The sequence below is a fragment of the Rana temporaria genome, chromosome 4 (assembly GCF_905171775.1).
Source record: "Rana temporaria chromosome 4, aRanTem1.1, whole genome shotgun sequence".
Lineage (NCBI taxonomy): Eukaryota > Metazoa > Chordata > Amphibia > Anura > Ranidae > Rana > Rana temporaria.
In genome coordinates this window covers 117,798,092-117,816,160 of record NC_053492.1, presented here as the reverse complement: position 1 = coordinate 117,816,160, position 18,069 = coordinate 117,798,092, and the positions used below count along the sequence as shown (strand labels likewise).

At 42.8% G+C, this 18,069-nt stretch overlaps 2 protein-coding genes across 8 annotated transcripts in view; both read right to left on the bottom strand.

Annotated features, from left to right (window-relative positions):
• The window catches only part of MTERF4 (mitochondrial transcription termination factor 4), a 213,685-nt gene extending 212,274 nt beyond the window's left edge, over positions 1–1,411 (bottom strand). For 2 of the 4 annotated variants that reach the window (XM_040348903.1, XM_040348902.1), the window contains exon 1: positions 1,295–1,409. Coding sequence is in view for 1 of the 4 variants with exons in the window: in XM_040348905.1 (XP_040204839.1) it covers positions 1,295–1,297 (3 nt within the window). In the remaining 3 variants the exon portion in view is untranslated. Of the gene's footprint in view, positions 1–1,294 lie in introns of all 4 variants that reach the window. The other 2 variants (XM_040348904.1, XM_040348905.1) reach the window with 2 other exon arrangements.
• Positions 1,412–15,452: 14,041 nt separating this feature from the next.
• The window catches only part of DGKD (diacylglycerol kinase delta), a 148,143-nt gene continuing 145,526 nt past the window's right edge, over positions 15,453–18,069 (bottom strand). For all 4 annotated transcript variants that reach the window (XM_040348895.1, XM_040348898.1, XM_040348896.1 and 1 more), the window contains one exon: positions 15,453–16,724. In XM_040348895.1, coding sequence (XP_040204829.1) covers positions 16,638–16,724 — 87 coding nt within the window. In that variant the 3' untranslated portion in view covers positions 15,453–16,637. The remainder of the gene's footprint in view (positions 16,725–18,069) is intronic.

Here is an 18,069-nt window from a genome sequence, read left to right as displayed (position 1 = left end):
AAGCCCAAGGAGTTTAGTACAGGAAGGATACTGACTGGTACTGTCTGTGAAGAACATGGCACGACTGCACATATAGCGAAGGTGAGGGCCCTTGGAAGGGCCAAGGAGCAGAGTCTTAGACCCCTTTTTCACTAGCAGACTGATCGGGTCCGCCTCTCAGTTCTTCAGGTGGGCTCCAATCTCCTCTATGAACTGGCGGGTGTCAATGGACATGTGTGAGTTTACACCTGCCGACATGCAATCCTATCTGCCAAAAAACAGACGGATGTGGATCCGTTCTCCAACCGTCTAGAACAGGGGTGTCAAACTCAATTTTATCATGGGCCGCATCAGCATGATGATTGCCCTCAAGAGGGCCAGTTGTATCTGGAAGATTAGATGTCCTCCCCTTACATTAGATGTCAAGAGCCACCCCACCATCAGAAGTTGAGTCCCCCACTCTCCCTTACATCCCAGTGCACCCCATTTCCTTAGGCTGCTGCTGGGAAGAAGCTGGATGCATTGCGAGAAAGAAGAAAGCAAGATTCTGGAGGAGGACCAGAGGAGGGCTGGAGCTCTCATGCAGCTGCAGGATAGGTGCGAGGGCCACATGAAATGGCCTGGAGGGCCGGATTCGGCCCGTGGGCCTTGTGTTAAACACCTGTGGTCTAGAAGATCGGATCAGATGGCAGTCGGTTGTAAATGGACAGGTGTTCTGTTTACATCCAACTGCCCAAAGAGGAGAGCGGGATGTGTCGGTGTCCACTCTGCATAGTGAAGTGAAAACAGAACTGTCATCTCAGTGGAGATCATCAGACAGATTCCCTGCTGAGCAGGCGGACTCCACTGGTTGCTCCAGCACTCTGCAATGGGGACCCCTTTAACAGTCAGCGATATAGACTGCATCCGCTAACCCCACCCATACCTATACAGGGATAGCACTGGGGGGGGGGGTCCCCTTATTCACTGTGGAAGACCCCATTCTTGGAAGGAACTCGTTTGCTGGGACAACAAACGATTGAAGAAATAATAGGCAGCAGTTGTATGCATGGTGAATAGAAACGTATGAGAAGCTTCGAGCTAGTAGTGCACAATAATCTAGGCTGTATGGAAGAGCTTGTAGTCTGGGGCCCCCTCTATACACAGCAGGCTCAGTGAAGGTGAGCTCTGGTCGCAGTGCATTCTGGGACTCGTAGTCCTCCAGTGAGGAAAAGCTCGTATAGATGCCCCCGCTATATAGGAACAGATGGGGAGTCTCTGATAACGAGCGGTATACAGAATATCCGGTGTGTCTGCACACAGTACAATCACTCACCATTATCACACTCCTGTCCGAACCTTAATTCTGTCCCGCATAGCTAGTCTCACCTATCCTGTGCACCGACATATACAGCACTTCCGGGGAAACCCGAACCTCGCTAAAGAGTTCCGCCTCACTGGAAGCTGCACAGTGTGTTCTGGAGGACCTGTAGTTATTGCAATATTAATGAGATTAACCAGTGCTGACTTATTTTTTTTAGTTTTTTTGGCTGTATTTTTTTTAATTGTGTTGTTAAAACCATAAAAAAAAATAAAAAAAAGGCTGTGCCGCATAAGTGCATACATACCAAAAAAACAACGAATGGATCAATTTCTTTTTAACTGTCATAGACAAAACAGTGCTTTTTATCAATCAATTATTATTATTTTATTATTATTATACAGGATTTATATAGCGCCAACAGTTTGCGCAGCGCTTTGAGGGGGAGATTTAGTAAGTAGTTAATGTGACTTTCACTAAGCATTCATCGGAGATGAATCAATCACTACCCTTTAAAAACACATGCACCAAGATTTACCTGCAGTGAATGTTTGGTAAATTTGCCTTCATTGGTGTGCACAAGTATAGGTTGCATGTTTGGGCAGCGCAATGGGACACATTATAGCGCACCGCAATGTGCTAAGGTTATGATTAAGGTTGTGATTTTGTGACATTTCATTAAAGTTGAAAAAAGTAAACAGTCTAAGGCTGGATTCACACTTATGCATTTTTAGTGCTTTTTACATTTTGCACTACCATCCATTTACCATGGTTTCATATGGAACACGTTCTGTAGTGCAAATCTGCAAAAAGCAATAAGAATGCATAGATGTGAATCCAGTCTTATGCTGGACATACACTCCACGAAAAATCGTCTGAACGAACTTTCGAAAAACGAACGTTCGGTCGCAAACAATAGTGCCATCATGTAATGACCGATAAATCGTTCAGTGGACATAAATAAAAAAAAAATTGGTTAGTTTTTTTTACATATACCTAGTGTAGAGCGTTCGGACGGGAAACACATTAACCACTTAAGACCCGGACCAAAATGCAGCTAAAAGGACCCGGCCAGGTTTTGCGATTCGGCACTGCGTCGCTTTAACAGACAATTGCGCGGCCGTGCGACGTGGCTCCCAAACAAAATTGGCGTCCTTTTTTTCCCACAAATAGAGCTTTCTTTTGGTGGTATTTGATCACCTCTGCGGTTTTTATTTTTTGCGCTATAAACAAAAATAGAGCGACAATTTTGAAAAAATATCCCCCAAAAATATATAAAAAAACATTTATTTTCCTCAGTTTAGGCCGATACATGTTCTTCTACCTATTTTTGGTAAAAAAAAATCGCAATAAGCGTTTATCGGTTGGTTTGCCAAAATGTGTAGAATTTACAAAATAGGGGATAGTTTTATTGCATTTTTATTAATTTTTTTTTTACTACTTATGGCGGCGATCAGCGATTTTTTTCGTGACTGCGACATTATGGCGGACACTTTTTTGGGACCATTGTCATTTTCACAGCAAAAAATGCATTTAAAATGCATTGTTTACTGTGAAAATGACAGTTGCAGTTTGGGAGTTAACCACAGGGGGCGCTGATGGTGTTATGTGTTACCTCATGTGTGTTTACAACTGTAGGGGGGGTGTGGCTGTAGGTGTGACGTCATCGATTGGGTATCCCTATAAAAGGGATGACACGATCGATGCTGCCGCCACAGTGAAGAACGGGGAAGCCGTTCACACACGGCTCTCCCCGTTCTTCAGCTCCGGGGACCAATCGCGGGACTCCAGCAGCGATCGGGTCCGCAGGTCCCGCAGCTTCAGACCGGGTTGCGGGCGCGCGCCCGTGACTGGACAATAGCACAGCACATACCTGTACGTGCATGTGCCCAGCCGTGCCATTCTGCCGACGTAAATGTGCAGGAGGCGGTCCTTAAGTGGTTAACCTTCCGATTTATCGCTCGTTTGGCAGAAACGTGTCCTTCGTTTTTTTTTGGCTCAAAAACATCCCAACGATTATCGATTTTGTGCCCATTAACTGGCCGAAAAACTAAAGAACTGTCCGAACGACCGAATTTTCGTATAGTGTATGGCCAGCATTAGAATATATTCACACCACATGCGGTGGGACTGCATTGGGCGGCTATTCCAGCAGTTCCACCACATGGACAAAATGCCTTGTCTCTTATGTGCCCAGTACACACCAATGCGTTGCAGTGCTGTGCAGGCATGGTGGGCTGAATAGAAGGACTGAAAGCGGTACATTTTTTTAGTGCAGCACAGTTGCTAGGCAAACCAATGCTTCGTACCGCACACAGGCAATTGAACTTTATGAGATATCTGCGTGACATCTCAAAGTTTGTTTGAAAAAAAAAAAAAAAACAGTGCGATCTTCTGAGCTCATCACTGCGCTGATCTCTGCTCCACTGCACCACACACCAGCCGCTGAGTTATAATGCAGCGGCTGGTGTGATAGAGCCCTAATGCATGCCGGCTGTCTTTTTGTAATGCAATTCAACACCTCAATCCCACCCTGTCTAAACCAACCTGATAGTCTTTTTTTCCCCTTTACCTCTAATCAAGTTCTGTGATGACATCCTAAGATCACAGATCCCCTGCTAAGAATATGTAAATTCTCCAATTCTCAATCCAGCCAGCAGGTGGCGATCTGCTCTTTTCTTTTTACATGTGACGCTTTATGTCAGTGGTGCCAAACTCAATTGCATTTTGGGCCGCATCAACATTAAGGTTGCCCTCAAAGGACCAGTTGTATCTGTAAGACTAGATGTCCAGAGTACACAAATCCCCTTTGCATCAGATGTCAAAAGTCCCCCTACCATGAGAAGCCAAGAGTCCCCACTATCCCTTACATCACAGTGCACCCCCCTTACCTTGTGCTGCGGCTGGGAAGAATCTGGCGGCAAAGCTGGGAAGCAGAAAGTGCAGGGTCTGAAGGAGGACCAGAGGAGGCCTGAAGTCAGCTGCCCGAGTCTGCTGAACACTGAGTCCAGGGCATGTGGACAAGAAGGGGGTGCCGACGCTGCACAGAAAAGTGCAGGATCTGGTAGAGTTTTGTTCTCCTCTCTGCTGCTAAGACAAGGTGGAGGCGGAGATGGGGGGTTGCTGCGGGTGCAGGAATTGTGCAAGGGCCAGATTCGGCCCGGGGGGCCTTATGTTTGACCACATGTGCTTAATGCTATACCTGTGCTGAATGACAGCTGGTAACACAACTTAACCACTTGCCGACCAGCGCACGACTATATACGTCAGCACAATGGCTCGGCTGGGAATATGGGCATACATGTACGTCCCCTTTAAGAAGTGGCATTATGGGTGCGCGTGCCTGTGGTAAGCTCTGTGAGTCCGACCGTGGGTTCCGCGGACTCGATGTCTGCGGGGATACCCACAATCATCTCACGGAGAGGAAGAATGGGGAAATGCTGATATAAACAAGCATTTCCCCATTCTTCCTAGTGACAGGACACAGTGTCGTGTCACACACAGCCCATCCCCCTACAGTTAGAAGCACTCCCTAGGACACACTTGGAATCTGGAATCGGAATCAGGCCACAGAGGCCATGTGAGCTCCGTGCAGCTTCAGCTATCACAGGGATCCTCTCCCTATGATAGCCTAGCTGAGACTGATGTTCGCGTCGATACTTGACGTTTAAATATGTCACGTAACAGGAGTGAGCCAATAGGATGTGATGGAGGCGGACCATCTCATCCGATGGCAAATCTCATTTTGTGGCAATGCACCGGTAGCCAAACACAAACTCTCGTATGTATGTTACCTATGGCTCAGGTTTCACTCAGACTAAAGAAGCCTTAAGGTTAGGAAAGCTGTTTTAGCTCTAATTTACAAACGAACTGCATGAGGAAGGATTGCCACCAATTAACTTGTGTGTGTATGAACTGCCATTTGTTTTTCCACACAATCAGCTTCAATATAATTAAAACATAATGACTTTTCAATTGCATAATAATGTCACTTGTTTGGAAGGTAAACAAATAGCATGTATACATGTGGCTGCAGGATGGGGAATGCCTCCACTGCCTATGATTGGCTGTTGGCTTTGACAGCTTCCCCGCAGGATAGCTCAGGCGGTTCGGACTCTCTGAGCCCACCACTAGTTATGTGGGTTTTCTCTTGTCCTTCTAACAAACAGGAACATTGGCAAGCTTGCTGCACACAGAAAGATTGTTATCTTAATGCATTAAAGGGGTTGTAAAGGTATTTTTTTTTCACTAAATAGCTTCCTTTACCTTAGTGCAGTCCTCCTTCACTTACCTCATCCTTCGATTTTGCTTTTAAATGTCCTTATTTCTTCTGAGAAATCCTCACTTCCTGTTCTTCTGTCTGTAACTCCACACAGTAATGCGACACTTTCTCCCTGGTGTGGAGAAAGCCTCTTGAGGGGGCGAGCAGGAGACTCAGGATGCCCACTAACACACAGCTCCTTTCTCCATCTGGAAAGTAGAGAGTGTCCCGACTTGCCTGCTCTCCCCCTCCCCCTCAGGAGGCTTTCTCCACACCAGCGAGAAAGCCTTGCATTACTGTGTGTAGTTAGACAGAAGAACAGGAAGTGAGGATTTCTCAGAAGAAATAAGGACATTTAAAAGCAAAATCGAAGGATGAGGAAAGTGAAGGAGGACTGCACTGAGGTAAAGAAAGCCATTTAGGGATTATTTTTTTTTAACCTTTACAACCCCTTTAAGATAAAACAAACATTCTGCCTTTACAACTCCTTTAACTCTGGTTCTGTTCACTGGTCTTTACATGACCCATCAATGCCAAGAACGAGCGCAAAGTAGGACTGTTGTATAATGTTTGTACAGGAAAGTGATAATACCAAATCGTATTATTAAAAATAACATTTGTAGGACCATCTGGATTACATATACAGAGTTTACTAACAGCTAATCATCAATGGCAAGTCCATGGAACATCGATCATATTTATTACTGGTGGGCGTGACAGCAAGTTGTCTCCTGTGGAAGGCATGCAGTGATTGAGCCCACTTACTTATTGAATAAAATACCGTCCCCTCAGATTAGTGAGAATAATTGTAAGCACTGCCAACATCAGGATTTAACTGCCATTCTCCGATTTACGTCCCAGCGAAAGTGGCAAACTTGCAGTCTTAATTCAATCTAAAGTCCCAAAATTAGAAAATGCTAATTTTCTCCTGATGTGTATTATGGGTTTTGTTTATGCTGGACTCCTTATCTGGTTGTATTATCTATCCTTACCTGCAAATTTCTGATAGGACACCTGTTATAAGTACCAAGGCTTCCCCCGCTGGGGCCATAGACCACCGGTTCCTTTCTGGTATCCAAAGAGTTTAGGGCTCACCTTTACATGGTAGTAAGTTGATGTCTATTTCGGACATACAAGAAATGCTAGACCCCTCGCTTAAATTCTAGCAAGCTTTACAAATGAATCATTTTCTTTTTTTTTTATCATTCAAGTTTAAGTTTATTTTCAAAATGAGAAGAAAATACAATAAAATAAAAATAGCGGGAGATACATGAATCATTTTCTATCTACTATTAAGCCTCAAACTGTCATTTGGATGACACATTCTCATTTTGACCCACTGTTTAGACATTTCACGGTTATGACTTGCATTCTCTATTTCTTATGACCTAATTTCTTGTTCTTGTGAAGGGTTTATTCCTTCCTTGTCAGCAAATGGGAGGAGGATCTTGCCCTTACTCTGATGTCTGAACAATAAGATCACCTTTTATTCTTTGCCCATAGGTCAACCATTTCCAGTAGGTTCTAGGAGACTGGCTACAAACTCTTGAACAGTTGGTATAGAGTACCTTCTCTTCTGAATAAGATGTTCCCAGCCACCCCTTCCACGTGTTAGCAGTGCCAAAACAACAGGGGGACCTTACTGCAGATCTTCTGGGATTTCCTGCTGATCAGACTGTTTTGGGAGGATATCCAAAGAATTGTGATTAAACTCAAAGATGTTCTTATGGGAAACCACCCAGAAGTCTTTTTTTACTACATCTCACTTTCCTAAGAATTGCTATAAAAAATGGTGAATACAGCGAGGGTCTGTATCCTGCAAGTACTGAACCTCCCTCAGTAGGGCAGTGGATATCAGTGGTCAGAAAGTAAGAAACAGTGTATGGAAAGTCTTACAGCCAGGGCCGTCTTAATACCATCATGGGCCCCTGGGCAAAGAAATGCTCTGGGGCCCCTATAATGATGACAGTGCGGGTAAACAGACGGTAGGAGGTAGACTGCCTCCCCTTTGCATCTATCACTCTCAGTGCCATCATCACACAAATTTTAGGGCAGTGTGGGCTTAAGGACCAGCTGCTTTGGGGAAAGTGCAGGGGCCCCCTATGCATCTGGGGCCCCTGGGCAGTGCCCAGGTGTGCCCTCTCATTAAGACAGCCCTGCTTACAGCAGCTTTCAAATGAAGGGAGGAGTAGCATTAAAAAACACCGGTCTATTGGAATCATTTTCAGTTTACCCAGGAATACCACTCTTTTGTTTCTCAGCAATTTCTTCAGTCCCACTTCAGGAAGCAGTTCATGTAAAAATTTGTGAATACCTGCCACAGCTGTGCTGAGGAAAGCGTATTCCCTTTCTATACCCCTGCTTGTACCTTTGTTCTCTTATTTCCTTTCCTTCTCTCTTCCATCCCTTGTATGCTATCCTACACGTAACCTGCCCCCCCACCCATTGCCCAGTATGTTTATTGTTTTTATCATATTTTCACCCCAATATGTACCCTACTACTTAGGTCTTCGTTTTATGTTCTAACATGGAAAAATGTAATCCTTTCATGTAATGTTACTTCAAGACAATTATATATGCCTACACTGCAATGATACTTTACAATTGTTTTTGTGCACACTCAGGCCGCTAGACGAGGTATTGATGGCGTAATGTAATTTTTTTTGTTTTTTACTGCATTATTGCTGTCGTTACTGATTTTACTATGCTTTTACGATTCTCATTGTAAAATTATCTAATAATCAAAAAAATATATATATTATCTACATCATTTTTTTTTCACTTTAGCAAACCTGTATTAATCTTTATGTTGCTAATACAGTACATGTAAACCCTAAATGATTGACCTTTAGATTTCTAAATCACTGTGAATTAACAAAGTGTAATTTTTTGAATATTTTTCACCTTTTATTATCCTTTGTTGCATCTCAGTGCTACTGATCTCCCAAAGCTTCTTGACAGCCACTTCGTATCTGCAAGCATATAATTCAAATGATGGCCGCATTGCAGTTCTCAAGGTGGGTTTTTTCGTGGTCACAGGAGATGATGCCTGCGTAATGTGTGTTGAACAGCTCACGTCTTGTCTCATAAGGAAATCACCATGCATGATCAAGACTGGGAGACAGAGCTTTGTTACCCTATAGCCAGCAGTGCCTGAACAAGGACCTTCCTAGAAGAATTATCAGGTATTTTTTAAAGAAAGCTGCACATAAAAGTATTGAAAATAACTTCGTAAAAATACATTAACATGACAGAACAAATTTTAGTGATTGATTTTTTTTTTTTTTAATACACATTTTAAAACAACTGCACAAATTATAAAATGCTATGAATTCTGGTTTGTCGGGCGATGATGAGGCAGGCTGCAAGTAAAGCTACACTTACCTGAGCAGCTCCAGTGTAAGGATCCAGCCCTGCAAAGTTCCTATGGTGACCTTCACTTACTGTTAGGGTTCCTGCTGCCTGAATATGTTCTATTTTACACAGTGACAGTACAGTGGAGTACTGTACTCCAAGATATAGGATTGACAGGCAAATAAAAAGTCCTCTTATTTTAATCATACGGGACAGGCAGAGTATTACACAATGGCACATTCCCAAGCAATGAATACAAAGAATGAGGCAAACTGAACCGTGCCAACCGGCCCAACAAGAAGGGTCGAAAGACCGAACCTCAGAGAGCAGTTGTAAGAACCTTACAGCTAAAATCTGAATCAGCAGGAGAGTGGACATCCAATGTAAAACTAAGTATGAACAGAAGACTAGGTGGTGGCTTACACAACTGGGCTACAGAAGCTTGGTGCTGAAATTCCCAGGAAAGCCCACTGATCTGGTTGAAATGGGCGTGCATAAAAGCGTAGGCCAAGGTTTTTCTCATTGACAACGTAAGCTCTTGCAAAAAGATTATGGAGCAGATCCACAAAGAAATTACGCCGGCGTATCTATTGATACGCCACGTAATTTCAAATTTTGCGCGTCGTATCTTTGTTTTGTATCCTCAAAACAAGATACAACGGCATCTCGGCTAGATCCGACAGGCGTACGTCTTAGTACGCCGTCGGATCTAAGCTGCAATTTTCGGCAGCCGCTAGGTGTAGTTTCCGTCGAATTCCACCGAGTATACAAATTAGCTATTTACGGCGATCCACGAACGTACGACCGGCCGGCGCATTTTGTTTGCGTTCGACTTTTTCCGGCGTATAGTTAAAGCTGTTGTTATGAGGCGTACTCAATGTTAAGTATGGCCGTCGTTCCCGCGTACAATTTTGAAGTTTTTACGTCGTTTGCGTAAGTCGTTCGCGAATAGGGATTTGCGTAGAATGACGTCACCGTCGTGAGCATTGGCTTGTTCCGGGTTAATTTCGAGCATGCGCACTGGGATACACCCACGGACGGCGCATTCGCAGTTAAAAAAAAACGTTGTTTACGTCGGGTCACGACGTATTAACATAAAACACGCCCCCATCACAGATATTTGAATGGCGCGCCATTACGCCGACAAAGATACACTACGCCGCCGTAACTTACGGCGCAAATTCTTTCAGGAATCGAAAAAAAAGCACAACGTTACGGCGGCGTAGTGTATATTCGATACGCTGCGCCCGGCGCAAAGGTACGTGGATCTGCCCCTTTTCATTCATTGTACAATCATGGAGTTTGAAGCAGGGTGTCTACATCCAGGCAATGCTTAGAAGTAGGGCATAAGGATGGGAGGACAATGTCCTCATTGAGGTAAAACTCTGAGATCACTTTCAAGAGAAAGGATGGCCTTATGCATAAGACAACTTTGCCATTGTGTAGTATGAGGAAAGCCGCCTTACAGGAAAGAGAACCAAGTTGATATCCCAAGGAAGCACAGGGTTCTACAAGGGGGCACAATATGAGATACACCTTGAAAAAAAGGTTCTTTCTAGTAAGAGTGAATCTAAGGGCCTTTAAAAAAAAAAAAAGGAATGGGTAAAGCCAAGATGTGGCCTTTAGGAGTACTTAAAGTAGTTCTAAAAGCTCAACTTTTTTTTTACCTTAATGCATTCTCTGCATTAAGGTAACAAATGTCCCAGTATTTGTACCCCCCCCCCCCACTCACCTTCTAATCACCTCAATCCTATCTTGATCCAGCAATGTACCAATCTGCAACGACTCTCTCTCAGCTCACAGAGGCAGCAGTGGGAGCCATTGACTCCTGTGGTTGTCAATCAGATCCTGTGAGCAGAGAGCCGTCAATAGATATACACAGCCTGGCTCAGGATCGAACCAACAGGTGCACCCCATAGTAGTCAGCTTCCTATGGTGCCACCGGCAGAAAAGCCAGAGACTGAGAAGCAGGACAGATAGCAGACCTAGAGGTAGCAGATCCGGCCTGTTTGAAACAGCCCATGCTCTCGTTCAGCTTTAGTACCATGAACAGGTTTGAGTAGAATCCTTTAAATCCGTCTTGTGGCAGTACTGGCATATGTCTCTCCCTGGGACAAAATGTGGTTCAGGGCATTTTGCAGATCTAACTAGGCAGTTTTTGGTTGATTTGAAAGAGTTTCTGGATGGAGATGGCTCTAATAAACTCGTATAAAAGCAATAATCCTTTGTGCAGCTATAAACACCAATTAACAATCTCTGTATACAGCAGCCTTCTAACACCCTCTCGTGTGTCTGAATCATTAAAAAAACATATAAATGGTACAGCGCTCTATTTCAGTAAATGTTTAAACAATCCTGAGTTTACATATGACAAACATAAAATTCAACCAATTATATGAAACAGTTCCAGTGCAACAGTCCTCCTTCGTGTTTCTTGGCACAGTGATATGCATTCAGAAAATCTATTCACCAAAATGTATCCGTGATCCTTTGCTCAATACGCTCACTCCTTCACTTTATCCAACACCTGTTTTAACAGTAATGGTACAAGATACAGGGTGGCCCTGTCTTACCTGTCCACAACACTGGACTGTAAAAGTCCAAGCTTCGCCCATTAACGTGGACATACAGTTGTATGCAAAAGTTTAGGAACCCTGACAATTTCCATGATTGTCATTTATAAATAATTGGGTGTTTGGATCAGCAATTTCATTTTGATCTATCAAATAACTGAAGGACACAGTAATATTTCAGTAGTGAAATGAGGTTTATTGGATTAACAGAAAATGCGCAATATGCATCAAAACGAAATTAGACAGGTGCATATATTTGGGCACCCCAACAAAAAAATCACATCAATATTTAGTAGAGCCTCCTTTAGCAGAAATAACAGCCTCTAGATGCTTCTTATAGCCTGTAATGAGTTTCTGGATTCTGGACCATTCCTCCTTACAAAACATCTCCAGTTCAGTTAGGTTTGATGGTTGGCGAGCATGGACAGCCCGCTTCAAATCACCCCACAGATGTTCAATGATATTCAGGTCTGGGGACTGGGATGGCGATTCCAGAACATTGTACTTGTTCCTCTGCATAAATACCTGAGTAGATTTTGAGCAGGGTTTTGGGTCGGTGTCTTGCTGAAATATCCAGCCCCGGCGTAACTTCAACTTTGTGACCGATTCTTCAACATTAGTCTCAAGAATCTGCTGATATTGAGTGGAATCCATGCGACCCTCAACTTTAACCAGATTCCCAGTACCGGCACTGGCCACACAGCCCAACAGCATGATGAAACCTCCACCAAATTTTACAGTGGGTAGCAAGCGTTTTTCTTGGAATGCTGTATTCTATTGCCGCCATGCATAACGCCCCTTGTTATGACCAAATAACTCAATCTTTGTTTCATCAGTCCACAGCACCTCATTCCAAAATGAAGCTGGCTTGTCCAAATGTGCGTTTGCATACCTCAAGCAACTCCGTTTGTGGCGTGTGTGCAGAAAGGCTTCTTTCGCATCACTCTCCCATACAACTTCTCCCTGTGCAAAGTGCGCTGAATTGTTGAAGGATGCACAGTGACACCATATTCGCCTCTCCAATATTTTTTTGTGACCTGACACTTCTGGCCTGAACAGGAACTGTGCCTGTGGTCTTCCATTTCCTCGCTATGTTCCTCACATTGAACACTGACAGCTTATATCTCTGCCATAACTTTCTGTAGCCTTCCTCTAAAGCATAATGTAGAACAATCTTTGTTTTCAGGTCATTTGAGAGTTGTTTTAAGCCCCCCATGTTGCCACTTTTCAGAGGAGAGTCAAAGAGAACAACTTGCAATTGGCCACCTTAAATACCCTTTCTCATGATTGGATGCTCCTGTCTATGAAGTTCAAGTCTTAATGAGCTCACCAAACCAATTGTGTGTTCCAATGAATCCATGCCAAGTAGTTACAGGTATTCAAATCAACAAAATGACAAGGGTACCCACATTTATGCACCTGTCTAATTTTGTTTTGATGCGTATTGGGCATTTTCTGTTACTCAAATAAACCCAATTTTACTTCTGAAATATTACTGTGTCCTTCAGTTATTTGATAGATCAAAATGAAATTGCTGATCCAAACACCCAAATATTTACAAATGACAATCATGGAAATTGTCAAGGGTTTCTAAACTTTTGCATACAACTGTACCATAGCTCTGAACCTGTATAGCACCCAGTTGGGAACTCATTGCATTGCACTAAGTGGCAAGGTGAGCCTTCATCCAGTGCCCACAGCAACATTTCAGGCCATCCCCACAGCATGAGGTCAAGATATGGCTCTCAAGGTTTCACCAAGGTTGCGCCGATCCAGATACACTAATTCTATGCTGGCATAGAAGACAATGAAGGCTTAACCAAAGAATCAAAAGAAATTTTAATTAATTAGCCAAGAGTAATTTTCTCTTGGAAGGAGAAAAAGTCCTCATCTTCAGACACCACAAAATAGCGGACTCACAGTGGCCTAAGGTTATAGGAGAGATTCCCAAGGGGCATGTCCTCTATAGCTTTAACAGTGTCCAATCACCTGAAAGTACACACCTATAACCCATGGTGGAAGAATATTCTGCCTGTGTCCTGTACTGTATGATTAACCTCCCTGGCGGTATGATTCTGTCTGGAATTACGTACCAAAAGCGGTACATTTATTTTGCAAGGAAATTGGTGTTTTATACTGTAGGCCTGTAATTTTTAGAAATAACTCACTTAAATCTGACCAAGCAAGAGTCTTGTAGGCATCCCGGGTATGATTTTTTTTTTTTAAAACAAAATTATAAATTATAATATAATAAATAATTATAAATAATTATAACAAATAATAATATAATTATAATAAAAATTATTTAATAATGTAATCAACTCAAAATCACTGAAATTTGCAGTTGCAGAATTGTCGCTGTCATTATTTTATTTTTTTTATGACGAATTTCCCCGCAAATCGCTATCGCACAATTCTGCAAGTGATTATAATTTATTATCGCTGTTTTCTAGCTGATCTAAAACCATTTTTGACATAAAGGGACACTTTTGGACAATCTACAGTTTGCAGGCAGAAATGACATTTTTTATTATATAAAAGTACATGCAGGACACTGGGCAGACCACTAGGGACAAGGGGTGTGTGTATTTTTTACATACAGTACTGTAATCTATAAGATTACAGTATACTGTATGTAATGTGTTTGTTTACTTTTTTGAATTTGGCGCCGTTCTTCGCCCCCGTGCGTCGTAACGTCGCAGGGAACGGAGATCGGCGTCACACGGGGACTGTGAATCGAGCGAGGAGGTCCCGCTCGCTCACACAGCGGGTGGCATCGCTGGATCCAGGGACAAGGTGAGTAAACCAAGCCTGTGGATCCAGCGAAAGGTAAGCCCGTCCAGCCCGAGCGCGACTCGGGTTTGCCGATCCTAACATGTAAAACCAACCCCGAGTCGCGCTCGGGTTTACCGTCAGGGGGGTTAAGATACTTTTTTTTTTTTTTTTTATATAAATCAGTTGAATTGGTTTTTATGCATAAATAACACATACTTCAAGTGGGCTACCCATGCAGGGGAGTGAGAGGTTACCATAACAAAAAACAATTGGATCACATAGCAGTCCACATCATATCAAGATATGCTCCAATTTGTTTCTTCATGATGAAAAATAGGAGTAATAGAACAAAGGGGTACTATAGCAGGATCTTAGGGGAGTGTCAGGAGCTCATATCCACTACTGTGGAGGGATCTTTCAGCCAGCGGCCCCCCTGAATTTTTCTTTCTATCCCTGTTTTCATATACGATTAGGGGAGGTTGAAATTGACATTGCGTTTCTAAAAAGTGATGGAGGGATGGGTCACTTTCTTCCAATGCATCGTAATTGATTTTCTGCCATACTAAAGTAAGAGGCCCAAGAGGGTTCTCTCAGCAACAGTTGGGGCCATGGGTTCCACTAGTCTCAACTGACACTGCTTTGGGTCCAGAGTGAGGTGGAACAAGGCCACTTTGCTAATAACATCCACCCAGAACTGATCCAGAAGACATGGAAGAAGTCTCCATTCCACAGATGACAGTGCCAGCACGTGGGGGATTATGGCTGCGTTCAACTCGAAAAGTCTGTAGGGGTTAAAGTATGCCCGATGATGGATTTTGAATTGAACCAGATTGTCCCTGGCAGAGGACAACTACTTAAATGGCAGGTCCTAGATGTCAAACCAGTCCTCATTGTCAATGTCCAATATATTCCCCTGCCATTTACTCCAAAGAATAGGGAGATCCGACAGGGTGTTAAAAGATTAAGATACTTATGATTTTTAATTCCATCAAATGTCCATAATACAGTGTTTTCCCAATTCATCTATTCTGTTTAAGAATTCCACATGGAGGAAAAAAGGGCCTAATAACAATGTTGTTTGCCCCCTTTTGCACAACATGGATGTACCACAGCAAGCACAAATACCTTTGCAATTTTTATTTTTTTTTGTTAATAAATACACTTTTTTTATTAGCTTAATATAAAAAGGAATCAATACGCCAGACAGCCATCATTATTAAGACATATTTTACTGTTAGAATAGAAGCCATATTTTACAACACTGCTATTTACAGGCATTAACATCACTTTGAAAAAGGCACAGGGACTGCAGTAAGGCACGGGACAATAAATACACCAGGGGAGGGATTGTCAGCCTTTACCTGAGGATTTCAGAGTTGTTTCATCTGTCCCTCATGGATAAAGGTAAGCAAAAGGAAGGGACCTGCCCGGGATTAACAAGTTAACCATGGCTGAAGAAAAAGAGCAATGGATGCAGACTCCTCCAACCACAATCCAAACACAGTTTCAGGAAACAGTCCTTCATTATATTTTTTCTGGACAAAGCTGACACTGCCACTGCCATCTACAGACAGCAAACAGAGCATAGGTTGTTTCCTGCTATATAAATGTACCTATAGAAATGTAAACAATCTTTTGATCATAGACCAGAGTGGGCTGTTGCAATATTCTCACCTCACAGCTGGAATTTACAAAAGTCCAAAGCAACCACTGATAACATTATTTGTACACCACATCCGGAATGCCATTTGCACATCATACAATTTACACACAGAGCCTGAGAAAACAGCATTCATATTAACACAAGCTACAAAAACTCCACAGTCATCTTACAAGTTCAATAAAATGGTGAGGATACAGTTACAGGCCAAAATCACTTACCTACATCTTAAAGTGTATAGGCAAAGGACAGAGTGTGAGCCATTGCTTGGAGAAATGTTGATGGTTTTTACTCTGCTAAAGTCCCACCAGCAGCACAGTGTCTGTCCCAAGCCACACGAGGTAGCATATACATGAGAAAAACATTACTTCAGTCACCGTTGGCTTTTGTGGTATTTATAAAAAAACAAAACTGCCTTCCATAGCATTCAGCACAAGTCTTATGTAGGCAAAAGCTCACTAAAGCCCTTGAACCATTTATACCCTGGATACAACCTTTCGGTGGTTAGCTACAGTATCCCCAGGGCATAACTGTGATTGCCTGCTGTCTAAGGGCACATTTGATAGGATGCCAACTATAACAAAGGCCTCTATATTACTGCTTGCCATGATGCACTGCTGAGATTAGTTGATCTTATAAAGCGCTATGCTGCAGTAAAACCCTAGAAATGGCATGTGCTGTAATGAAGCACCACTGATCATCCAGACTGGGCCACACATGATGTAAAGACAGATCCTAATCCGCACTGACAGGAGGGGGGCTCAGCTCCCGGATGCCGTGGAGGATTCTCTTCATGTGGCCCACTTTTGTCACACCCAACTCCTGCGGATCAAAAAAAAAAAAAAAAGCCATTGCCTATACTTTGTAATCAGAATGTTTGATAAGAGGCCATACTGCAGACAGTCATGTTATGAGAATCAACACATAGGCAAGCCAGTTGTTTCAATTGTTGTAGGTAATCACCTATATTTAAACATTAATACTTTTCAAATATTCAAAATATTTTATGTTCTAATCAAGAATGTGGCTTGATATGTTTTAAAAGAAACCCAAAATCTTAGGCATGGTGGCTACATTACTTTCGCTTTCAGGTTTTATTTTTATTAATACTTTCACCTGATATTCTTGGAAATAACACGCTGCCAGTCCCTGGGTAGCTACATTTAAAACTCCACTGTATCCATGGAGAGAGTGATGGTTGTCTGGAGTTCAAACATTGTTTATTCCAAATACACTTCCCCAGTGCACTTAAAATAAAGTGAATTTATCCCTTTTGTCCAACCTAACCCCATCCTCCTACTCTACAGATGCAATTGTGCTTTTCTTCTCTTATGTCCAGAGCCACAAGTTTTCACTGTCCTAGCTGCACATTACAGCCCATGAGACTAGCTTTAAAAGTCTCCAGCCTTGGAACACGCCCCAAAAAAATAAAAATCTATGGGCCACTAAGGCCGTATTCACACCTGAGCGTAGCGTTTTCGGTCATTTTTTCCGGCGTTTTGTCGCGCGTATTTGCGCGTTTGCATACAGCGTTGTCCGACGTTTTTGAACTTCGTCATTTTTTTATATTAGCCAATAGGAAAAATTATCATCTCTTTCATCACTTGTTGCTATGTTTGTAGATTTTTTTTATCTTCTTCCTGGGTGAATGTTCTATTTCACAGAACAGATTAAAGCGACAAAACGCCCGTAGAAACGCTCGTAGTCGCGCTAGACGCTTGAATCAAGCGTTTCCATTAGTTTCTATGGGAATACAAACGTTCAAAAACGCCCAAATCAGCCCGATTCGCGCGACAAAAAAGGGTCCAGAACTTGTTTGAGCATCAGGCGTTCGGCTTCAGGCATTTTTGGAGTGGAGATGTGAACCATCTCCATTAAGTATAATGTATTTTTCCCCCTCTAGCGTTTTATAGCTTCAGGCTACAAAACGCTCAGGTGTGAATGCAGCCTAAAGAATAGATCAGGACAGTGCAGAAAAGACGAAAAGGCGTGCACCTCAGACTTGAATCACAGCTGTCAGATCAGTATGCATGTGGAGTGGAGAGGGAGTTACTCTAGGGAAAGGAGGCAAAAAAGATAAATTCACTTTGCTTTATGAGGATATGTCCTCCCTTTCTAGCAGAAACCCATGTTAGGAGGGAAGGGGGCCTCTAGACCAGTGTTCATC